Below are 20,778 nucleotides of genomic sequence, written 5' to 3'. Positions count from 1 at the left end.
TCTTGTTTTCCAATATGGCGGTGGTAAGAAAGAAGACCTGCTGGTATTTGTGTTGTTATTTTGTTTGATAAAAATTTATTTCACACTCTATTTTGCTTTTACTTTGACCTTGTCAGTCTTGTTCCCAGATCCTCCCACGGCTTCCCCTTGGCCGCCATTTTGAATATAATGTCCAACCTCGTTGGAGATTTAGATCAGGTGATCCGCTGTGTCCCAGGGTCGTCTTTCCTGCCGCCACCATATTGGAAAACAAGAAGAACCTTGGGACGAGGTTAACGGTCAACCTTCATTTATCTTTTGCCCTTGCTTTCTTTTCTTTTTTGTCTTTTAGTTATCTTCGAAATGTTATTGGTACTTGCGCGCGTACTCTAGCACCGGTAGTTACGCCCCTGAAAAGACAGAAAAACTAATCATATCATGTGAAAACACTACTTAGGACCTTCGTTGCGTGGTAACAACATAGGATTTGATCCACAGATCTCCCTCAATATTGACTCCAGGAACTAATCAGGAATGTCCCGCGTAAGCTTACTTTTTACAGTATGAATGAGCCACAAATATACAATTGTGCTCGCTCCAGAATATTGCAATCTATTATAGACGATATCCAGGCCGATCGACCCTTCGCAGCTTGTGAAAGATACCTAGAATCTCACTTCCATCATTTTGTGCCCATTATCACAAATCGCAAGCCTACACGGAACATCTCTGACAGGTTCTCTATTTAAAAATATTTCTCAACTCATTGTGCATCCTCAAACTTTCCTCACAGCTCTTTTCTGAATCCTAACTTGACTATGTGCGAGGGGTTTCTAAAATCAGACATGTCTCAGGTCAGCCTCAAACCCTTTGACACAAATGTCTATAGGAATTTCTGCGAATGAATTATTGAGTGTGACTGAATATAACGCCTTTCGAACAGACTGCCAAATTTCGACTTAGTCTAGGCCTTGTCCCTATCAAATGAAAGAGAAGATCTTCTAAATTCGAGAGGAATATTCCGAAGAAACGACTTTTTTGGTGATAGTCTTCTTAACGAAGTGTTGATTTTCAGCAGCAATTATTATAATATACTGATAAGCTAACATCTTTAATGTGAAGTTACTCACTTACATCCCTCAATAGAATTAACCTGACATGTCTTTTTAAAACAATTACTTTTTAACCAAACTGTTACTGGTTGCGATAATTTAAAATAACATTTGAACGCTCTCGCCAATCCATGAAAGAACGGAAGCCATGAACGCTTAGACTCGGTAAAGACCTTGCGTTACATGTTGGCTGTAGTAGTGACATCATAAACTAACCAAAACCGACTGTGAAGATTGGGCCAACTAATACAATCAGCTGTCTCTAAGACAGAAAACTTCGGGACCTGTAGTTTCAAGGGTGATGTCCGTCTAACAGAGAGTCAAATAAAGGGAGTAAAAAAAGCATGGAACAACTCTCCCTCTTATAAAGGATGTCCGTCAAGAGAGAGTCGACTGTAAACCATTCGCTACGTTTTACAGCAGCGGTGTCAGAAACGGTACCATGGGTGCCAACGACGTTTCATGGTATGCGCCACTTCCGGTTTCGGAGGAGTCTTTATAATGGGAGCAGTGCAAAAAGAAACCTTAATGCTTTTCCAATTTTAGTCCTATTTTTATGCATAACGTGGTTTCTAGCAAAACAAAGTCACTGCCGGCCTCGCTTCCACTCACGAGCTAGGTTTATTACGTACAACTGTAAATTGGCCAATCGCTGATTTTCTATTGACGCGTACGTACGATTGACCGTATGTCGGAGTAATAATAAATGTAATAAACTCTGAAAATCCCTCGTTTTGTGTTTCATTGCTTGGTTAAATTCAGAAAACTGGTGGATGCTTATAGTAGATTGAATGCAGAACTTCAATGGTCCATACGAACGGACCCTTCGAATAACCTCAATTAACAAATTGTGAATGTTTCTAACGTTTAACAGAGAGGTCCTCCAAAACCTTGGAAAAGTTCTAAACTCTCTGCCTGAAGTACTGTAAGTAAGAGATGAATAAGTGTAGATCTAAATCATGGCTTTAGAAGGTATAACTCAGATTGTTACTTCACAATCAGTTTTCAAGGGGGATATCGATTTTAGTACTGTAAGTTTGTTTAGAACTAAAGTTGGCCATAGACCTAAACGTTTCGTTTCAACAACCGAACTAAAACACTTAAGAGCTTATTTGATATTTAAGGATTTAAAAAGACTAAAAAAGACCGTAATCGTTAACTTTTGATCATCAATTCCCATTATTTCTCAACCAATTAATCATTGACTGCATCTTAGGAATGCTAAAAGCACTGTAAAACATGCTGTTATCTCTTCGCGCTGGGAAGAGCACTTCTCAATCGAGTGTGAAAAAATCCGTTCATTCTTCTCACCCTTGAAGTTTCATTTGAACACAAATGAACATGAATCAGGGGGCACTTTGCCTACCGAACGCTCAAACAAATTGCAAAAGAACATGCCCCTGATTAATCTTAGGCCAATGCAGTATCAGGAACGTACACACCACTGACCAGTGTTTAGCCATCACGGCTTTCATGTACTCGTGCATTTCGGTCATTTGGCATAGAGACCTCGAACAAACCTTTAAAGCTACGGTAAAACGGGCAACAAAAACGCGGAACTTTTTTTGGCAAAATTGCCGCAGAACGTGTTGAAAAGCGATGTTGCGTAGAACCAGTCCCTACTTTCTGCAACAATTTTTCGCAACCTGCAACAGGTTTGAATGTGGCTGGTAAAACGCAAAACATAGCTTTTGCCAAACAAGCTGCACGTTTTTGTCACCCGTTTTCCCGCACCTTAACTGCTCCATTCCTTCAGCACTTGAAGACAGTCGTCCCGCTTCATTTCCTTGAAAATGTCAATGAGAACATCGACCGTCGATCCTTCCTGCTGCCCCCACTCGTTCAATAAATTTTGGGTCGCCTCCTCTGGTTCTAACCCAAAGTTTTGAACGTGAGTGCTTGTAAACCCAAGAAGTCCTGCCAATTTTGCCCAGTTGTTAAAAGACTTTGGGTTAAGAAGTCTACCCAATTCTATAAAAATATGTCCGGGTAAATCTCGGACGAGCATCTTGTCTGCAAGGCAGTAACAAAAGCAGTTGCGTATGTAAGGTTTTATCAGAGGTATCTACCAATTTTCCATATCTTCCCAAACTTCTTATTTCTCCTGCATTGCTTCCACATTCCTTAATTCGCCAATTTAAAAGCGAGGAGACTGGTCCGAGTTAACGTTTGCAAAGACTTCTGGGACTGTTGCTAGGCACAGGAAAAGAATAGACCAATGGCTGACCTGCGCGTCCCCTGCAATGATCCCAAAAACAATTGCGAGACGCATTTCGGCCCCAGTTCCTTTATCGTTTTCCCACATTCCTTAATAACCCACGTTTGACTACCAAAATTCTCACACGACTCCAAGGCTTTAGGGACTAAATTGCGTATTTTTCACGACTCCATTGTCTCGCAGTTCCCATAAGAGACTTAAGCAAAAAGAAAACCGAACCAAATACAGTCGAAGCTCCTGTAAGCGACGACCCAAAATGAAAAGACCAGGTGGTCGGTTACAAGAATCGAACCACAGGGAGCCTCTTCCGAGAAGAGGCCCGGGCACATCTACTTTATGGAAGGTAATTTGTTGCATGCAAGTTACGGCATGTGTAGGTCCAAGTTGTTACTAATGTTTTTCGTATATTCTAGGCGACACAGTGCACACAGCGAACATAGAGATCACAGAATGCGTCAAGTGGTTGCTTACAAGAGGTTAAAAACAATAGAAAATCATTAAACTTTCACTCCCAATAAGGGGTCACGGGCGCTTACAGGGGGTGGTCGTTTGCTAGTCTAAGAGGTTTCAAATGTAAGGCTTTTACTGGGAAAAGTTTGGTGTTTTGGATCTGTGGTTACTTATGGGAGGCGGTTGCACGTGGAGGTTCGACTGCATAGAAAAATGACGAGAAAGCCACGGAGTCATGTTAGAATTTTAATGTATTGAACGTTTGGAATGGACGGAAATTCCTAGTGCAGTTTCTAGATTTCTTGGTTACATTACGGGCGTAAGAGTTAGCATACCAAGAAGATCCAGGGACTTGCTCCCACAGGAAAATGTGAAATTTAAGTTTCCTAGAATCACTGGAAATGCTTCAAAATTCCTTCTCAAAGTACTGCAAACTGACTCTCATAAGGCCTGGACTTACACATCTTCGTAAGGAATTTTACCAGGGCTTATATTGCGAAGGGAAGCAGGATACAAAAGAGCGGTAGTGGGGACAACAATTTTGTCAAATGGAAAGGGACATTTCGGTCCGACCGACCAAAAAGACCGGATCGGTCAAAGGTGGACTCAAATATTCCGGTTGGACCGAACCGAAATGGTCCGCTCCATTTGATTTCTAACCGCAAATTTGGACTCAATGGAAAGCGCCCATAGTGTTCGATCGTCTTAACAGGGGCACCAACGACTGTTTTCGGTAAAATATCTGTTCGGAGAACCAAATATTGCCTAGAATTTTGTATTACTTGAGGACGGCTAAAAATTTCTAGATGACCATTCCATTCATGCACCATTTTTCAAGTTTATTTAAAAAATTCCCCACGATTTTCGGAAGCTTGATTTTTCACATTTCACTCCCCAGGTTAGACTATTTTTCGTAGCAAATAGGAAGCCTAAAATTTTCGGATTCAAAACTGTGATGGAGGGAGGATCAGAAAATTGTCACCTTCGTAATACGTTAAATTGCGTCTAAAATTTTCAGGAAAATAATACTGAAGCCCTTGTAATTTTGAGAACACTCACGTTCTCGTAGGATGACCGAACAGATACAAATTTTATAGCGCAGCTTAGAATATAATTTCTAGAGATCCAAAGTACTCTATAGATAGCCTAAAAAGTGTTTTCAATGTATTTAGGAGGAAACCGTCTTTGGGTGCCCCTGTTATAACCATGAGGACGTTTCATGCATAAAGAGGGACCACGATAGCTTTACTTACTCTTGCCGTTGTTTTCATCCTGCGGCGATTCTGATTCTTTCCTGTGAATGCTGTTTCTTGAGTGATGATTTCTTCTTCCTCGTAGTCCTTGGGACGAACGTAATTGCGCCGGAGTTCCTGACCCCGCGGTCGCTGGAACCGGAAAATGGTATTCACGCTCACAGACTTCTACAAAATGGTGACCTCGAGTTAGTGCCTCTTAGCGAGAGTCCGTAATAGCGGGAGTTCATTTCAGTCAAACGTCTGTAATTTGCTTTTGCCGGCGATTTAGTTACTGTCCGTTTTATCGGGGTGTCCGTTATAGCGGGTTGTCCTCAAGGCGAGAGTTTGACTGTATTTATAAATTGCAGTGATATATTCGCCGTAAGCGCATTAGTTTTGTGGCGTTCGTTTAAGACGGTTATTAGAATAAACGTCCTTATCTTTTAAACGCCTCTTATCTATCATACGCCCCCGTTCGGGCTTCTAAACTTAAATAGACGCCACGGGAGCCTATTAGATCGGTTACGGTGTTTAGTGAAAGGCCTCGCCTTAAGTACAGATTATAGGTCGACCCCAATTGCTGCCCAATTGCAATCAATCTTCTTCAACAATATTTTCTAATGGTTGAAATTAGCTAGATTGCGTTTTACATCATTCCTGTAAAATACTGGCTATCGAGGAGTATTTACAGTCATCTCGCCACCAAGAAGTGGACTCGTCACAAACGAATAACTATACTAGTAGACACAGTTTGATTACATAGTATTACTTACCTAGGATTTTTACTTCTTCGCCAAGCAATCACTGCTTGACGAGGAAGTAAAAAAATCTGTCGATCCTAACTAACGATCCTTGCGTCGAACTTTTCATGATTTTTAGTAATACACTCCAAATACTGAAAATAGATTCGGATAATGTTCGACATATAATGTTCGGTTTATGTTCGACATTTACCTTCCATGCAATCACTTAAAAAAACTGGCACAAATACCAGATACCAAATACCAAACATTTCACAAGTACCAGTCATTTCTTTGGAATATGATAAAGTAACGGTTCAGAGAAAATGTCTTTTTATGAAAGTCCTTTTCATTTGATGGATGTTCTTAGGACTTCTTACAGTGCGACTACTCGAACCGGGGCACGAGGAAGAAGATTACCCAATCACAATGGTTTTTGAATACAAAGGATTCTCAATTTTTTTGCAAACGGACCAATGATATTTATAAATTTGATGGCTGTTTCCTGAAAGGTACACCGTAATTTTTAGGGAGTTATTATAACTCCAAAAATGGAGTAAAAATTTTAGGTACAGGATAACCCCATTTTTGGGGTTATTTTAACTCCTAATTTAACTGCGAATTTGGGATCATTTTTACTCCTGAAAAAGAGTTCTTTTACTCCCAGTCTGGAGTTAAAATTACTCCGAAATGGGGTTACTTATACTCCTTACATGGGTTGTTTTTACTCTTTTTGGAGTTAATTTAACTCTGAAAGTGGAGTAAAAATTTTAGGTACAGGATAACTCCTTTTTGGGGGTTATTTTAACTCCTCAATATCTGGGGTCACTTTTACTCCTGAAAAAGAGTTCTTTAAACTCCTTTTTGGAGTTAAAATAACTCCACGAAAAATAACTCCACTGTAATGAGTTAAATTAGCCCAACTAGAGGAGTTATTATAACTCCCTGAAAATTACAGTGTAAGGTACTGTATAAGTTTAAAAAGTTTTCAACAGTTGCATAGTCGGAACCTTGAATTTTATTGGTCCGTTTGCAAAAATTAGACAATTTTTTATTTTTATTTTATTTCGCCACCTTATTAGGACATAGTAATGAATTACAGGAATCTGTTAGAATATGGCAAGAAAGCCCAAAGAAACCATGAGGCTTATACAACGTGGTCTTTCCCTATTAAATTACAAAAGATAAACTCAATATCACTTTAACTGAACGGCGAAGGCAGCGAAACAATAATACGAAGAAATAAGGTATCAAACAAACAAAAAAGAGATAAGGAAAAAAAATAAAGACAAAACACAAAGCTGACAAAAGGGGATGGAGGGAAAGAAAGAGATTAGTTAAATGAGAAGGTGTTTCTTCAGTTTTTTCTTAAAAGTTGATACTCTAACTGAGAGAGAACTAGAATGTCTAGACTAAGTGAGTTAAAAAGCAAGGGACCTTAGTATTGAAATGAAAAGCGTCTTCTGTTAGTTCTGAACGTAGGAACTTGAAAGGAACTGAAAATCTATTGTATTCAAAAAACATTGTGATTGGATGATCTTCTACCAAGTGCCCCCGTTCGAGAAGTCGCACTGTAAAGTTTAAAAGTCCTATTCTTGGTGGCGAGATGGTTTGGTGGCGAGGTGACCGGATACCGAAGATATTCAACCTACCTTGAGTATGGGAGGTATCTGCGCAGGTACCACCAGATCGTCTTCGTTTTAAGACAAAACAAAGAAAAGCTGCCACAACGACACATATTATGAAGCCAACAGAAACGATGGCAATGATGTATTTGTACTGCGAGCTAGTCTTTACTGTAACTTGATGAGGATTCCCTGTAACACTGGAATAAACTTGCTGAAGAGTGGCTGAAAGAAATTCCAAAGGAAAATCAGGTTTGTGGACTACATTTTCTGAGGATATCTTTCTGCTATCCAGTTAATGCGCGTCCAAAACTGACAGGGAGGTCAGTAAAAGCGTCCTTTTTAGATAGGGAACATAAAGATAGAGAAAAAAACTAATTGGAGCGGGTTTTGAAGGTGGTTTGCAAAAACGTTGGCTGCAGAATACGAGGATGCCAGTGGACGGGGACAGCCAAAAAATATTCCTAAACTTTTGGTAGAAACGGAATCCGAAAGAATTCAATTATCCTAACAGAATACCCAAAAATTGCGAGTGCAGGGTTCTGAATATTTTAATTCTTCCGGGAAGCGAGCAAAATTGGGCGGGTGATTTTTCGTGAGATAGTCTTTCAAAAATCGAAAACAAAGCGTCCAAAAATCAAACTAGAAACTGTCAAGGACGATGAAACGAACAAACGGCAAATTTGAAGAACAAAATACTGAATAACGAGTAATCAATCTTAACAATGCATAGAACCGCAAAGTCGAAAACCCCAGTTACCCTCGAATAAAATTGTTAAAGACAAAGTCAGTTTAGCCTACAATACAATTGAACCTCTATTAATTAAGCGGCCACTCTCGGGATGTTGGCAAGTCAACGCTTAATAAACTTTGGCCGCTTAATAGAGGTACGTCATAAATTAGCATAGTCTTTTGCAGAAACATCTCTTTTGAAACAATCGCGCGACGGGAGCAGCATTACTGGTCCACAATCGATCTCCACCTTCTATCTCGGACAGCATTTTCCTTCATCATATTCCTGAAATAAGGCCAAACTTAGTGTATCAAGGGCTTGATGGCCGCTTAATAGAGGTGTCAACAATGGGAGAACTCTCTTTGGGACGGCCAAAAGCTGGCCGCGGCCGCTTAAGAGCGGTTTAGGTACCCATTCTTTTCTACAATTATTTCGGGCCTTTGATTACTGGCCGCTCAATAGAAGGTGGCTGCTTAATAGGTGGCCTCTTTATAAAAGTTCAACTGTACTTCTTACTTACCAGAGGCAAAGCTCTGTGATGACGTAATTAAATGAAGTGTAACGTTTGTTCTTTCGCAGATGGTATCCCTAGACGCGTTACACTCTTCTTTGACAATCATAATTCCTGCTGGTTCGCACTTCGTACACTTGATGCATTTGTCTTCAAAACTTTCCAGGTCTGAGAATGTGCCCTAGAGTAAGAAACAAGTTTGTCATTTCCTCGACGTTTTCAAAATACCCCACGCAAATGTGAGTTTTTTTCTCGTCCGGTTTATCTGATATGGGAAAAGCTCTGCCGGGAAGGAGGGTCACCCTCTCAGTCAGGTTGACCCCTTTGCCCGCGCCAACAGCGCTCGCCCATGCTCCGATTATCTCCCCTTGACCGAGTTGACCCCGCTGGGTAACCCTACGATCGAATAGGGAGGCCCGGCTAGCCGAGCCAACTGTACAGTACAGCAAATGATCTCCAAAATGGATGGCTCGTGCTCTCGTCCCAACTTTCGCGACGAACTCGCGTGGAAACGATTGCTACGCAGGCTACTTATACAAGTGATACCTTCACCAGCAAGCAACTAGCGACTAGAAAGCCACTGAGATAAAGGTGCGTTTTGTTCGACACCGTTATTAACTAATGACTTGATTTGAGCTGATGCAGGAGTGCTGTCAGAGTAGTCAATAGAAGGACTAGAGCAGGAATACCAGAGAGACAATGTTTTATCAACTGAAGATTTGACTAGGCATTTGGATTCTATTGCGTAGCTGAAAACACTTTTAAGAGACCCGCTTCCCGAACCATAAAGCATCATTTAACAACTCTAGCAAAAGAATGAGCACCGAGCTAAGTAAAAATGTATGGAACCTTAAGGCAGTAACATTAACTTCTTGAAGCAGGGTATCGCCTACAACCGCTCTTCAAAACGGTGTAATTTATGTCTGTGGGAGAAATGTTTTATAATCTGTAAGCCACTTCTAGCCACTCTTAACAAAGGCAACGATCTTGTATCTTCGTGAGGACACGCTAGCAAATTTCTGTTAAAAAATTTCAAGTTCTCTTCTGTTACATAATAGAACCTAGAGAAACAGCGTTGTTTCTACTTTAACTTCATTTTGAAATTTCAGTTATAATCAGCGTACTGTTGTGATCTATCATTACGCTATTTTCTCTGAAGAGTGCTACACCATCGTGTAGTACGAAACTATATGTAATAAAATACCTAGTCAAATCTTCAGTTCATAAAATATTGTACTTCTAGTATTAACTAATTATATATACATACCTTTGGGCATGGTTCACATTTCGTGTCACTATCTTCTAAACAGGGTCTCACCACCCCCTCTCCCACGGGACACTTTTTGCAGTCCATACAAAAGAGGTAATGTGAATTGTGGAATTTGCCGCGTGGGCAGCCGCACTTCGTATTTTTCTTGGCTTCACATTCCTCAAGTTCAATTTGGGATGGTTCACACTTTGTGCATGGCTGACATTGTGAGTTGTTATTGTTATGGTCCATGAACGTGAACGACTGTCAAAGCAAAGGAAACAAATAAATCATTCTACCCTAAGGACTCGTCCGGGTATCTGAAGTGATAGGGAACGCCGAGGACGGCAACGGCGATGATATCTTCGCTTAAAAAGTGTCATCGCGTGCTTTCAATCTTAAATCACAGCCAAATGATGTATCTGCTAACAGGGTACGGAGACACAAGATTCTAGTGAGACGCCACTGACTACATAAATGTGAAACACACTGGAGCAATAGAGAGCTTTAGATTTGAAGACGAGGGCGACTACGAGTACGACATTTATCTTAAATTTTTTTCGCGTATTCTCGAAAAATATTCAACCCGGAAAGCTTCTTTGTACTATTTTTCACATGAAAACTTAATGCGGTTATTTTTATTGGAGAAGGTTTAGCCCTTTCCCGGTCGCAAAATGATTAAACTTCTAAAATTTCATAACTTGTTCCCGCCTGACTACATTCTCGCTAAAACTCGTAGTAGAATGACGACGGCTATCATGTTTTCCCGCCAGATTCAGGTATTGGGAAAATGTCGTACTCGTTGTCGTCCTCGTCTTAGAATCTAAAGCTCTCTAATATAATGGTTAAGCCTCCTTATGATACTCCACCAAAAATTACAATCTCTGTGTTACAAAGCTGACCGCAAACAATTTTAAACCACCAAAAAGGAAGTCACTCACTATATTTTAAGATGAAATGATGGACAATTATTTCACAGCCTAAAACCTGTGGAATAATTGTGTTGTTCCTTCAATCCTTGACTGTCCATCATTTCATCTTACTACAAAGTACCTCGGAAGGGGGGGGGGGGGGGGGGGGGGGGCGCTCCCTATAATGGCCCATACATGGAGGCTCCGCCAGAAAGGGGTACCTTTTTCAAGCTTCAGGTATATGAAAGGGTGGGATTTCACTACTTGGAGTGTACGTAACGGTAGGGAAATCTTTCATTTTGATGTGTAAAAAAACTCCAAAAAGGCTGACAGGTAAATTTTTGGACTTTGAAGAAGCTTAGAAAACGCTACGGTTTTGTGATCGATTCATATATGAAAAAGTGCATTTACAGCAACTAAAAGATCCTAAAAGGAACGCAAAGTTCTAATCTACGTTTGTGAAAGAGGTACCATTTGTCAATAGAAGGTATACGAAAGGGCTAGATTTTCTGTCAAAGGGATTTGACCTTGCGGTGGAGCCTCTCCGAGTATAAAACTTTCTTCAGTATCCCCCCACCCCCCTGAGGACTGATTATACTTTCAATGAAGTTGCCAGAAATAAGTTCTGGCTGGACTTTATTTAACTTTGTGACGAGGATTCGATAAGAAGAATGACTAAAATCACATTAAAAAAAATGTTTTTATAACTTACAGGGCAAGCCTCACAAGAGGAACTCCCACGGTCCTCTGAACAAGGATGGCTGAGATACGTGCCTTTAGAGCAAAGCTGGCAGCATATGTTCCCATGTTGGTAAAACGTTTCTGGGCAAAAGCTAGAGACTAGCAGAAGCGCTTCAGCAACGAGTAGAATCTACAACAACAGAAATAAAAGTGTAGTTTAATTACATCTTAAGGACAAAGTTGGAGCAAATCAAAGTAACTTCTCTTTGATTTTGCGAAGTACGTGTTACTTCTCGCGCGGTTTGCACGAAGCTGTGAAACTTGACTACGTGTTTTCAAGGGAAAACGCAGGAATTTGTCGGGAAGTGGATGGAGAGGAATTACCTATCAAAATTAAAGTCTGTATTTGAAGGTATGTTTTGAAATTTGGCACGAATGAGCGTATGATGAGTACTCGAATGGATTTTATTTTGCAAAAGAAATAAAGAAATATTTCTCAAATTACTTTAATAATAAGGCAACTTAAATAGACTGTATATGAAAACAGATACAAGGTTCTTAACATATATAGATAAACAGAGATTCAATCCAGTGTTCTTATGAAGTGCTCTAACAAGGAGGCGCTTGAAGAGTTTTTTCTTCATTTTCGTTTTCAAATGTACTGTTCATGTTTTAACTACATTTTACATGTCACTTATCATCCTTCTCTCAATAAACTCCAGAATACATTTATAAAATTTCTGCAAACGTCTCATTTTGCTATTGCACGGAAATCAATATTCTTCTCTAAAAAATTGTACCCAAAAAGACGTATGAGGTCGATCAGGAGCTCGGGAGTGGAGAAGTTTCTCTTTCCCGCGTGCCCTGGGGTGGGGAACAGACCACCAAGAGAGAAAAAATGGCAAATCCCCGAGGAGTATTAAACAGATCAAATTGAACCATGCAGAAATGCAGTCTCATGCATATTGCATTTAGTTTGGAAGCCTCATTAACAAATGAATACAGTATTCAATTGCACTGGAAGGGGTCGGGCTCGTAAACATTAAGACGTTAGAGCTCGTGACATCAAGTGAACACATAATAGATAGACATTTACCAGACCAGATGGTTAATGCAGTCAATGAAACATGAAGCCCTAAGAGGGGTAGGCTAAGCTAGCCTGCCCCGATGTATGCTCGTTTGCATCTTTAAAGCCTTATTCATAAATGAAAGCACGCTATTCTTTAAGTTATAAACAAAAGCTGTTCATGGCTGGAACCTTACTAATTTGTAGAATGTTTGTCATAATATACGTTTCTTAGCATCGCGCAGATTGGTCCCTGTTTTCAAGGCCCTATTCATGGCTACACTTTTATCAAGATAAGACTAGGTAGCTTCAAAAGTAGGTTGATTTTGATCGCCCGGGTGAACGTATAGTACTGAATAGGACTGTTGTTTTTGACAGTGACTGACGTTTCGACAACCTGTGCGGTATACATCCTAAGTGACTCTGAAGGCTGCGGAATAGTGACATAGATCGCACACGTGGCGTGATAGATTTCGAGTGCCGAGCTGTTACTTCCATTAGACTTTCAAAAAGGTCCTTCGTCTGGTCGCTCGCGTTCGGTCGCTTCGCGGCCAAACAAGGCTCGCTCCGCTCGCCAAGAGTTCGACTTGTAGCAAGTCTGACACTCCATGTGCGTCTAGTTAAGTCTTGTTCAGTTCATGCATGTACAATGTAAGTAGTAAACAATCATCGTCTTTTTTTCGCTATGTTGGAAATATGATTTGTGCTCAAAGAGGCAAGCACATCAGGCACATTGTCGCTAATAAAACAAAATATAACGACATTTTGAATCGTAACGTCAACCATTCCTCAACGTTTTTCTTCTCTTTATGATTTACTTTCCATCTTTTCAAGTTCTAACCCAACTTCAAAATATACCCTTTATTCAAGTTGATTATGAAAAATGTTTTACGGCCATCAACCGAAAAGTGCTGGGCATAAAACAGCCTGAATTCAACGAAAATCAAAAAATAGGAAATCGACCAAAATTTATATAGAGACTTCATTTTCAGTTTCCTTGGTCCGTCCTTGTGACGTAAAAAAATATTAAATCCCTTCAGTTATCATCATCCGTGTCAAATTTTTGTTATGAATACATTGTGAATCGCTACGCTTTTCTTCTGACTTTTTTTCATGATTTCGAAAATCAAGAAGATTTGAACTTGTTGAAAGTAAGCGAGAACGTAGTTTAATGTACGGAGAAACTGCTATCCCGCTCAACCGAATTGGTCGAATTGGCTGCTAGAACTGAGGATCCTAGTAGCTTTCAAAACTGTGTACCGTTTAAAGGCTCAGTAAAATAAAATTCCTTTACAGTTATGCAGGGCCCGTATTTAGAAGTCTCTAGACACTGAATCAGAAACAAAAAGTGATAAAGGCCGAAAGTGTGGAGGTTTTGGTTAGAATTTACATGGAGCTCGATCAATGGTCAAAAAAGGACACAAAAACCAGTAATAAGACTATTTTGTATAGCGACATCTGTTTAGAGAAGAAAAGACAACCAAATCCACATTTTTTTTGCCATTTGCAACACCTAAAGAAACTAGACTTGCCGGGAGAGTTGGCGTACAAGTTAAGAAATTGTATAGAAAAAACAACAACAGGCAAAAATCCCCGATTAGTAGGCTACTTGTGGCCAGCTAGAAGATTTTGACATGTGAACAAAGTTGTTCATTTATTCATTTATTCAAAAGAAAATGCCGAAATCAAAATAATTATTTGTGTTGTCGCCAAAAGACGTCTCTTTTAAAATCATTACTGAATTTGTTATTTTTGGAAACTGATCATCATCACCGCAAGTACTATTTTTAAATGTATTTGCTTTAACAGATGCGTTCGAACAAGGCTATCAAAAAAGGTGAACGATAATCGATGCTTCAAGTGTTTTCTTTCCTCTGTTTGTGCTTGTTACATTCATAAAGCTAAAGCCTTGATCATCGGTCAAAATGCACTGCCTTTACGATTCAAACGTGGTTAAAAGTCGACGGAAATTGTACAAAGTCAGCGAGTAAACATTTACACACATGTACCCTGGTCTAAGGGGTTTCATTTCTCCAATTTATTGTCGTCGCTTCTCGGTTCAAGTTCGTTTGGGTAGAAAAAATGAAAAAAACCTCTGGGACCAGGGTATTGATGGGCCACTTACTATTTTATGCTGTATATTTTGTTGCTCTCTCATCCTTAGATGGTCCTATGCCAGTGGTGATTATGTATGCTTTTAGCTTAACACTTATTCCTACTCTTCACTTCTTAATTAAAGACATGCCTTGCTTGCTGTCATTATGAGGTCTGAGAGTTGCATGTCAAAACAAGTAGACTTAATACTCTATTGCGAAAAACAAGGAGTCTAAAGGGAAAGTCCCTCTGAACAATGCTCTCTTTTGGAAGATGACACCTTTTATCGACTTTCAGTTTTGTGTCTGGGAATCAGACGCCGTCGCCCACACAATTGTACGACACAATGAGACAGCATACCAGACAGCATTCCTAATTTGTTTTTAAAAAAATCTTTGATAACTTGACAAGTCTTAAATCAGAATTTCTTACTGATAACGTGAGGCCAATATCAAAAAAGGCTTTCTCCCAAAGAAAAAAAGAAAAAAAAAAATGCCGGGAGACGATAGGCGGGGAAGAGTGGAAAGAGAGATTACGAAGTTGGCTCCATTCGCACTTGTTACTGTTCCAAAGTCCAGTTTTTTTCTTACATGCATGTTGATACACGCGCAGGCTAAGTGACCCTGTCATGAAGGCGTTTTCCTTATTCCACATGTACTACACTATTGAAAGTGTTGGCTTCACTCTCTGAGTGAATCATGAAAAAAAAAGTCTTATATAACAGACAAGATCCCGATGGTGTGACCATTCACATGAAACTTTCTCGTGGTACGATTTGTTTTTCAGCATTTTACAAAACAAAATTTGGAATTTTTGTCTAATTTTGGCTACTTCTGGACGTGAAACGGGTAAAAAGAGCGGCTTTTATTTCAGCGTTAGCTAGCGTTTGAAGAAGAATAACCATGCTTTATAGCAATGACGCATGTTTATTGCTGTAGCAAATGAGCCTTGTGATCCACAGTTATATAACACATTATCCATTTAATAACAGACATTAAAAAAATGCTCATTTCCCTTCATTAAATCACTTCTGAATTTTGCTCTACCTTCATTTTCCTGTCTACACGACATTAAAATTCTATTAGCCTCCAAGCTGCAGCAAGGCTGACCTAAAAACATAATAAACTTTGATGGACTTTGCTGTACTTTCGTAAAAATGAATTTTTCAAAACACTTATGAGCTGTGGCTGTCGGAAAAAAAAATAAAAGAAAAAATCTTACTCAAACGTTTCGTTGTGAAAAGGCAAACTGTTGAAGTAACTGGCTTTAAGTCAGTCAATATTGATTTGACCGGCTGAACCCTTTCAAAATATTTCCATTCCAAAGAAAACTTGACCTGAAAAAGGTTAATAGTGGAATTATCAAGTGAAGAAAAAAACGTACTCATCCTGTCAGGCGAATTAAAGTTTCAATTACCTCAAGCGAAAAAATAAAAAGATAAATAAATGAATAAATTAATTAAAAGATTAAATATAAATCTATGGGCCAATTAACTTCATTAGAAGAACAAAATGTTAGTTGCCATGGGTAACTTGCTAGTACATATCTAGTACGTTTGTTTTATTACCACAGATTCAGCAAAAGTCAGCTAACGGTACCGTAGTGTATCAAATCGACAGAAATTAATTTCAGCAGTCTTCCTTAAATCTTCGCAAGAGTGTGAATGAAAAACAAAGGTTCTTTTGTTCACTGGGAGATGACGAGTGAATCGCTGTTACGACCATTTTCATTACATTATAGTGCAAAAGGCTTGTATAAAAAAAAATATTAAAATACTAGCAAAACGACACATTATTGATTTCTACACGCTTAAATAGACACTAAAAGGTGGAAAGAAATTAAGAGCTATCTTGTATCGATATCTACAAGATTACAAGATTAATCGCAGTAGCAAACGTCGGCACAAAAGCTTTCTTCATCTCAAGTCCTTGTTGCCCTTTAACTTTGCTCAAGTTTTCACGCCAACCAAACTTTCAAATGCTGAATGAACTAGACGCTTCAAGGATTATTGCATTGTTGCACTAGTAATGACTATCAAAGAAGACAGTTTTTAACTTTTTTTAATCTCAAAAGTGTCACAGAAAGCAAACTTGTAGCTGCGGCACCATGCGAGATAGGCGGCATGAAATTGTAGAACGGTCCTTTAACTTTCTCGATATAATGGCCTGGGTTATAAAGACTCGGACCTCTTATTGTAATCTGGCTTAACAGCAATAAATGTAGATCTTTACAAGTACAGTACATGCAATATGGGACGTCTTTTGAAAACAAAATTGCCTGACTAGTTTCGGAAAAGTTTGAATACACTAACTGGTGTTGCGTAGTTCAGCTGCTTTTATATGCTGAATATGCGTCGGTAAAACCGACCAATAATAGAGACTAAGCAATGAAAAATCCGGTCGTATCAACGAAAACACTTCAGATAAAGTTAAACTGAGACTGTTTTTTACGAGTGCAAGAAAAAACTGTGGTTGTTTCAGCGAGATAATCGTATAAACGAATAAGCTACCAGTCTCCAGCGGCGTATGGTAGGTAATGATCCTTTCACACACCGCTTACGTTTTGTTATTGTAGGTATTAAATCTAGATGATAAGGGCACGTTTTTAATCTCCAAGTAAAGTTGACCAAACTTCTCGGACTAGTAACGGGTCCGCAGTTTTCGTCCCACGCTGTAAAGCGATGATTGTAGATAGTTTTAGAGATACACCGAATGCAATCACACTCAAGATGGTGAAAAAAATTTTAATACCACCTGGTCAATGCCAAGTCGCGAAATTCATCGCTTAGTTTATTGTTGTTTTTTTTCTTTTTCGTTACCTTTTAAATTCCCAATAAACTTAATGAAGCACTGGCTGAGTTACATTTTTAAGTTGATGTAAACTGCTGTGCAAAGACTCTTGCCCCTCACCGCAACAAATATAACAGAGCTTCATGACTACATACGAGAGCCTCTGATTTGGAAATAAAACTTGTCATAAGCCTAAAATTCTTTATTCGGCATGAAATGCAGAGTTACTCAATAGTTTCTACGTTTTGCTGGCCGAAATGGTGCAACTTTGTTTAAAAACTCGAAAAAGAAATAGCTGTCGAGAAAGGCCTTCAATGTGCACTTCGCACAGTGAAAGAGCAAGGACTGAAAAGCATGTTAACTATTTGAACCCAGCTGTTTAAAATAGAGTAGACTGAAAAAGATTTATAAACGCTATTTCGGGGCCATTGTTTAGTCATTAGCAACCATTAGCCGAAAATCCAAATATTTATGAATCGATTAACGTACGTTGGCCACAACTGTTTTATGAAAAACACAAGATGCGGAACATGCTTATGAATGCTCAATTGTCGAAGAAAAACGAGGCTTTAAAAATGCGGGGTTTGAGACGTATTCTTCTTCAGCGAGCAACAAATAATTAAGACGAGTTTGTAGACTAATAATTTTTCTAATAAAGAAGCTTCAAGGACAGTGTGAATAACTTATTTATGATACTCAAGGATTCTATGATATTGAGTTTTGTTTTTCGTGACCATAAGACTTCGATCGAACAGTGCTTCGGCATGTTCGTGCTTACGATTTAACGCAAAGTTTAAGTCTTCAAGTAATTTCCATAGTAGAAAAGAGACTCCTTCTTATATTGTTAAAAGCGGAAGATTTGCCCACTAAGGCAAGCAATAAAAACCTCTATTCGGGTCATAGATATGAAATGTTTATAAGAACGCAAAGAGCAAATTGTTTATCCTTGACGACATTTAACACTTCACATGGCACAGCTAGAGACCGATAAATAATATTTAGGACCCTTAAACGTTGTTGTAGAAGTGTACAAGCTTATGTTCTCCGATAACGGAGTTATCAAGCAGACAAGAGGTAATCTCGGGATTTGAACATTTTGAATCCAAACAACAGCAAAGAAGACAAAGAATTTGCTGACGAAGTAAATACTTTTAGACAAAAAAATTTCGAATCGAGAAGGTGGGTAAAGTCTACTTATTTATCACTTAGAAAACGATGAACTAATGTATTTTGTCCATTTTACGATACGAATTGGGCAAGTTAAGACTTGCCTTAACGATTGAAGTTTATTTACAGCAGAGGAACTAAAGATCAGTGCAATGCGTGTTTACATCTTCTACATTTCCGCTGCAAAACCACAAGAAAATAATCCACTGTTTCTGGAATCTACCACAACAGGCCAGTTTTTTCTAACGAAAGTGAAGAGATTTTGTTGTTTGGCTCGGAATTAAACAAGGAAAAAATTACTAAAACTACTGAACACAAGGAATGGCGCGGCGATAGTCATGCTGTCACAGCCGATAGCATGCTGCCTGAGGTATCTCGTGCGTGGAGACTTTTATATTTTAGAAAGCAGGTTTTGCATTTTTAGGCATATTATGAACGCTAGTTTTGCAACTTATAGACAGAAAATATGCATTACTTACCAAACACTTCATTTGAATTCCCATGATTACATCGCATCTCTGTGTACAAAGTTAGTTTCACCGGTCCGCCACGTCGAAATAAATTGACGGTTGATTGGTCAAAGATCAATTATCCAATAACAAAGCGGCCACAATGCCCCACTTCTTCCATTTCATGTCAATAAATTAAGCCTGGTTTTCTCTCAAACGAAACAACATAAAAAACATCAAGTAAAACAAGGGATTTAAAACTCATTTCTTTAAGGCGGTGGCGTCGCGAATTTTTCGAGTTTTGATTAAGGAAACGAGACAGTCTGCGTTAAATCTCTCAATCGCCACGCGTTCCCTCGCGATGCTTTCACATTGTAAGAAACTTTGTTTTGACAGAACATGCCCGGGCAAGTCCGTCAATCCGACCTTCTCATTGGCTGATGTTTGAGCTGGTGTGACGCATTATAGACAGGTCGCCCCAAGGGATTTTACAATGAACTTCGCTTTATTTGTGTTCAATTTTTGCAAAATAAAGCAGGCAGCGGCGCAAAGAAATGAGAGAAAACGACATTCTTGGAGATTCTAAAATTCTTGCACGAATCTCAAATATATGGCTGGCGACACGGATCTTTGGTCAAGGATCATTGCCTCTACGAATGAACCAGTACAGTATTGATATTTGCCTTAAGCAGAACATGTTTTCCATATTAACTCAGATATCGGTTTCTATTCTAAGCGTTAAGACAGTTATTTTTAAAGCAATACAGTATAACTTCTGCCATTTTAGTTGTCACGCCGCCGGACGCCAAAGGCGGATCACATCCGAACTGTTCGAGGCATCGTGATGTCACGCGTGACTTGTAATCTATTACATTTACAACATTTACTGTGTTTAGTATCATGGTATAACGCCCGCCATTGGCTTGATTCAAGTGATCAGGATAAATGCTTGATAAAACACAGAAGTGGGCACCTTTTGATCCCAAATATTAATGTAACGTTAAAAAGATGAATAAAGATAACTGACCATATGTGTTTAGCGTCGCTTCTGCGTTTTTGTAGCGTTTTGAGTGGCTTAGTGTCTCCAGTTAGACAATTAGTGTGTAAACGCTAGAACGACTAACACTTTTCAAATAAAGTTACTACCACTACACCCGCAACTAAAACATAGTAAAAGTCAGGGGTGTGAGTTTGCCTCGAACAGTCCGCATGGTCAGCCTGTGTGGCGCTCTACATACACAGGAAGACCACGGGGGTAAATGAATTCTCTTCCCAGGCAGGTTTTTTGTTACTGAAGCATCCGACGTGTAAGCGATATCACTGACGTATATTGTTTCATTTCCGAGAGATATCTTATCTGGATTTGACGAGATCGAACGGACAGTTAAGCTCAGAGTAGACTTTCAATAAAATACAAAACAAAACAAAAACAAACGACTCGAGAGCAAGTCTCTATAAATATTTGATCAAGACGCAGATAGCACTTAGAAGCTGGTCAAACAACGGGATTGCAACACATTTAAAGCACCTGTTGCTGTGTTTCTGCAGTCAGATCAGGTAGCTAAAGGTTACACTATAAGCTACGTGCAAACGGACGCGACAACCCCCAACAATGTTGCGTCCGTTTGCACCGACGGGGAAATTTGACCGTAGTTACTAAAACATGGAACGACCTAAAACCACCTAAAACCATCTACAACCACCTATAACCACCTACAACCACCTCAAAAAATTCAACAACCACCTACAACCATCTACAACCACCTCAA

The 20,778-nt window shown here is 39.3% G+C and overlaps 1 protein-coding gene across 3 annotated transcripts; it reads right to left on the bottom strand.

Annotated features, from left to right (window-relative positions):
• Window positions 1-2,389: 2,389 nt before the first annotated feature.
• LOC140950939 (tumor necrosis factor receptor superfamily member 16-like) lies at window positions 2,390-19,429 on the bottom strand. Of its 3 annotated transcripts, none has more exons than XM_073400156.1 (7): window positions 14,636-14,835; window positions 11,476-11,634; window positions 9,871-10,116; window positions 8,613-8,784; window positions 7,387-7,584; window positions 5,013-5,144; window positions 2,390-3,104 (listed from the first exon to the last, which is right to left on the bottom strand). In XM_073400156.1, exons 1-7 carry the CDS (start codon window positions 14,666-14,668, stop codon window positions 2,827-2,829), a joined length of 1,218 nt encoding a protein of 405 aa, XP_073256257.1. In that variant the 5' UTR covers window positions 14,669-14,835; the 3' UTR covers window positions 2,390-2,826. The 3 variants fall into 3 exon arrangements, with proteins under 3 accessions (XP_073256257.1, XP_073256255.1, XP_073256256.1); XM_073400154.1 differs by having other exon boundaries at window positions 2,393-3,104; window positions 5,013-5,180; XM_073400155.1 differs by lacking the exon at window positions 14,636-14,835 and adding an exon at window positions 19,040-19,429 and having other exon boundaries at window positions 2,395-3,104; window positions 5,013-5,180.
• Between the last annotated feature and the right edge of the window lie 1,349 nt (window positions 19,430-20,778).

Source organism: Porites lutea, chromosome 10 (assembly GCF_958299795.1).
Source record: "Porites lutea chromosome 10, jaPorLute2.1, whole genome shotgun sequence".
In the NCBI taxonomy this organism is placed as follows: Eukaryota; Metazoa; Cnidaria; class Anthozoa; order Scleractinia; family Poritidae; genus Porites; species Porites lutea.
Note: the sequence above shows the minus strand (reverse complement) of the source record. Positions and strands in the feature narration are given on the sequence as shown.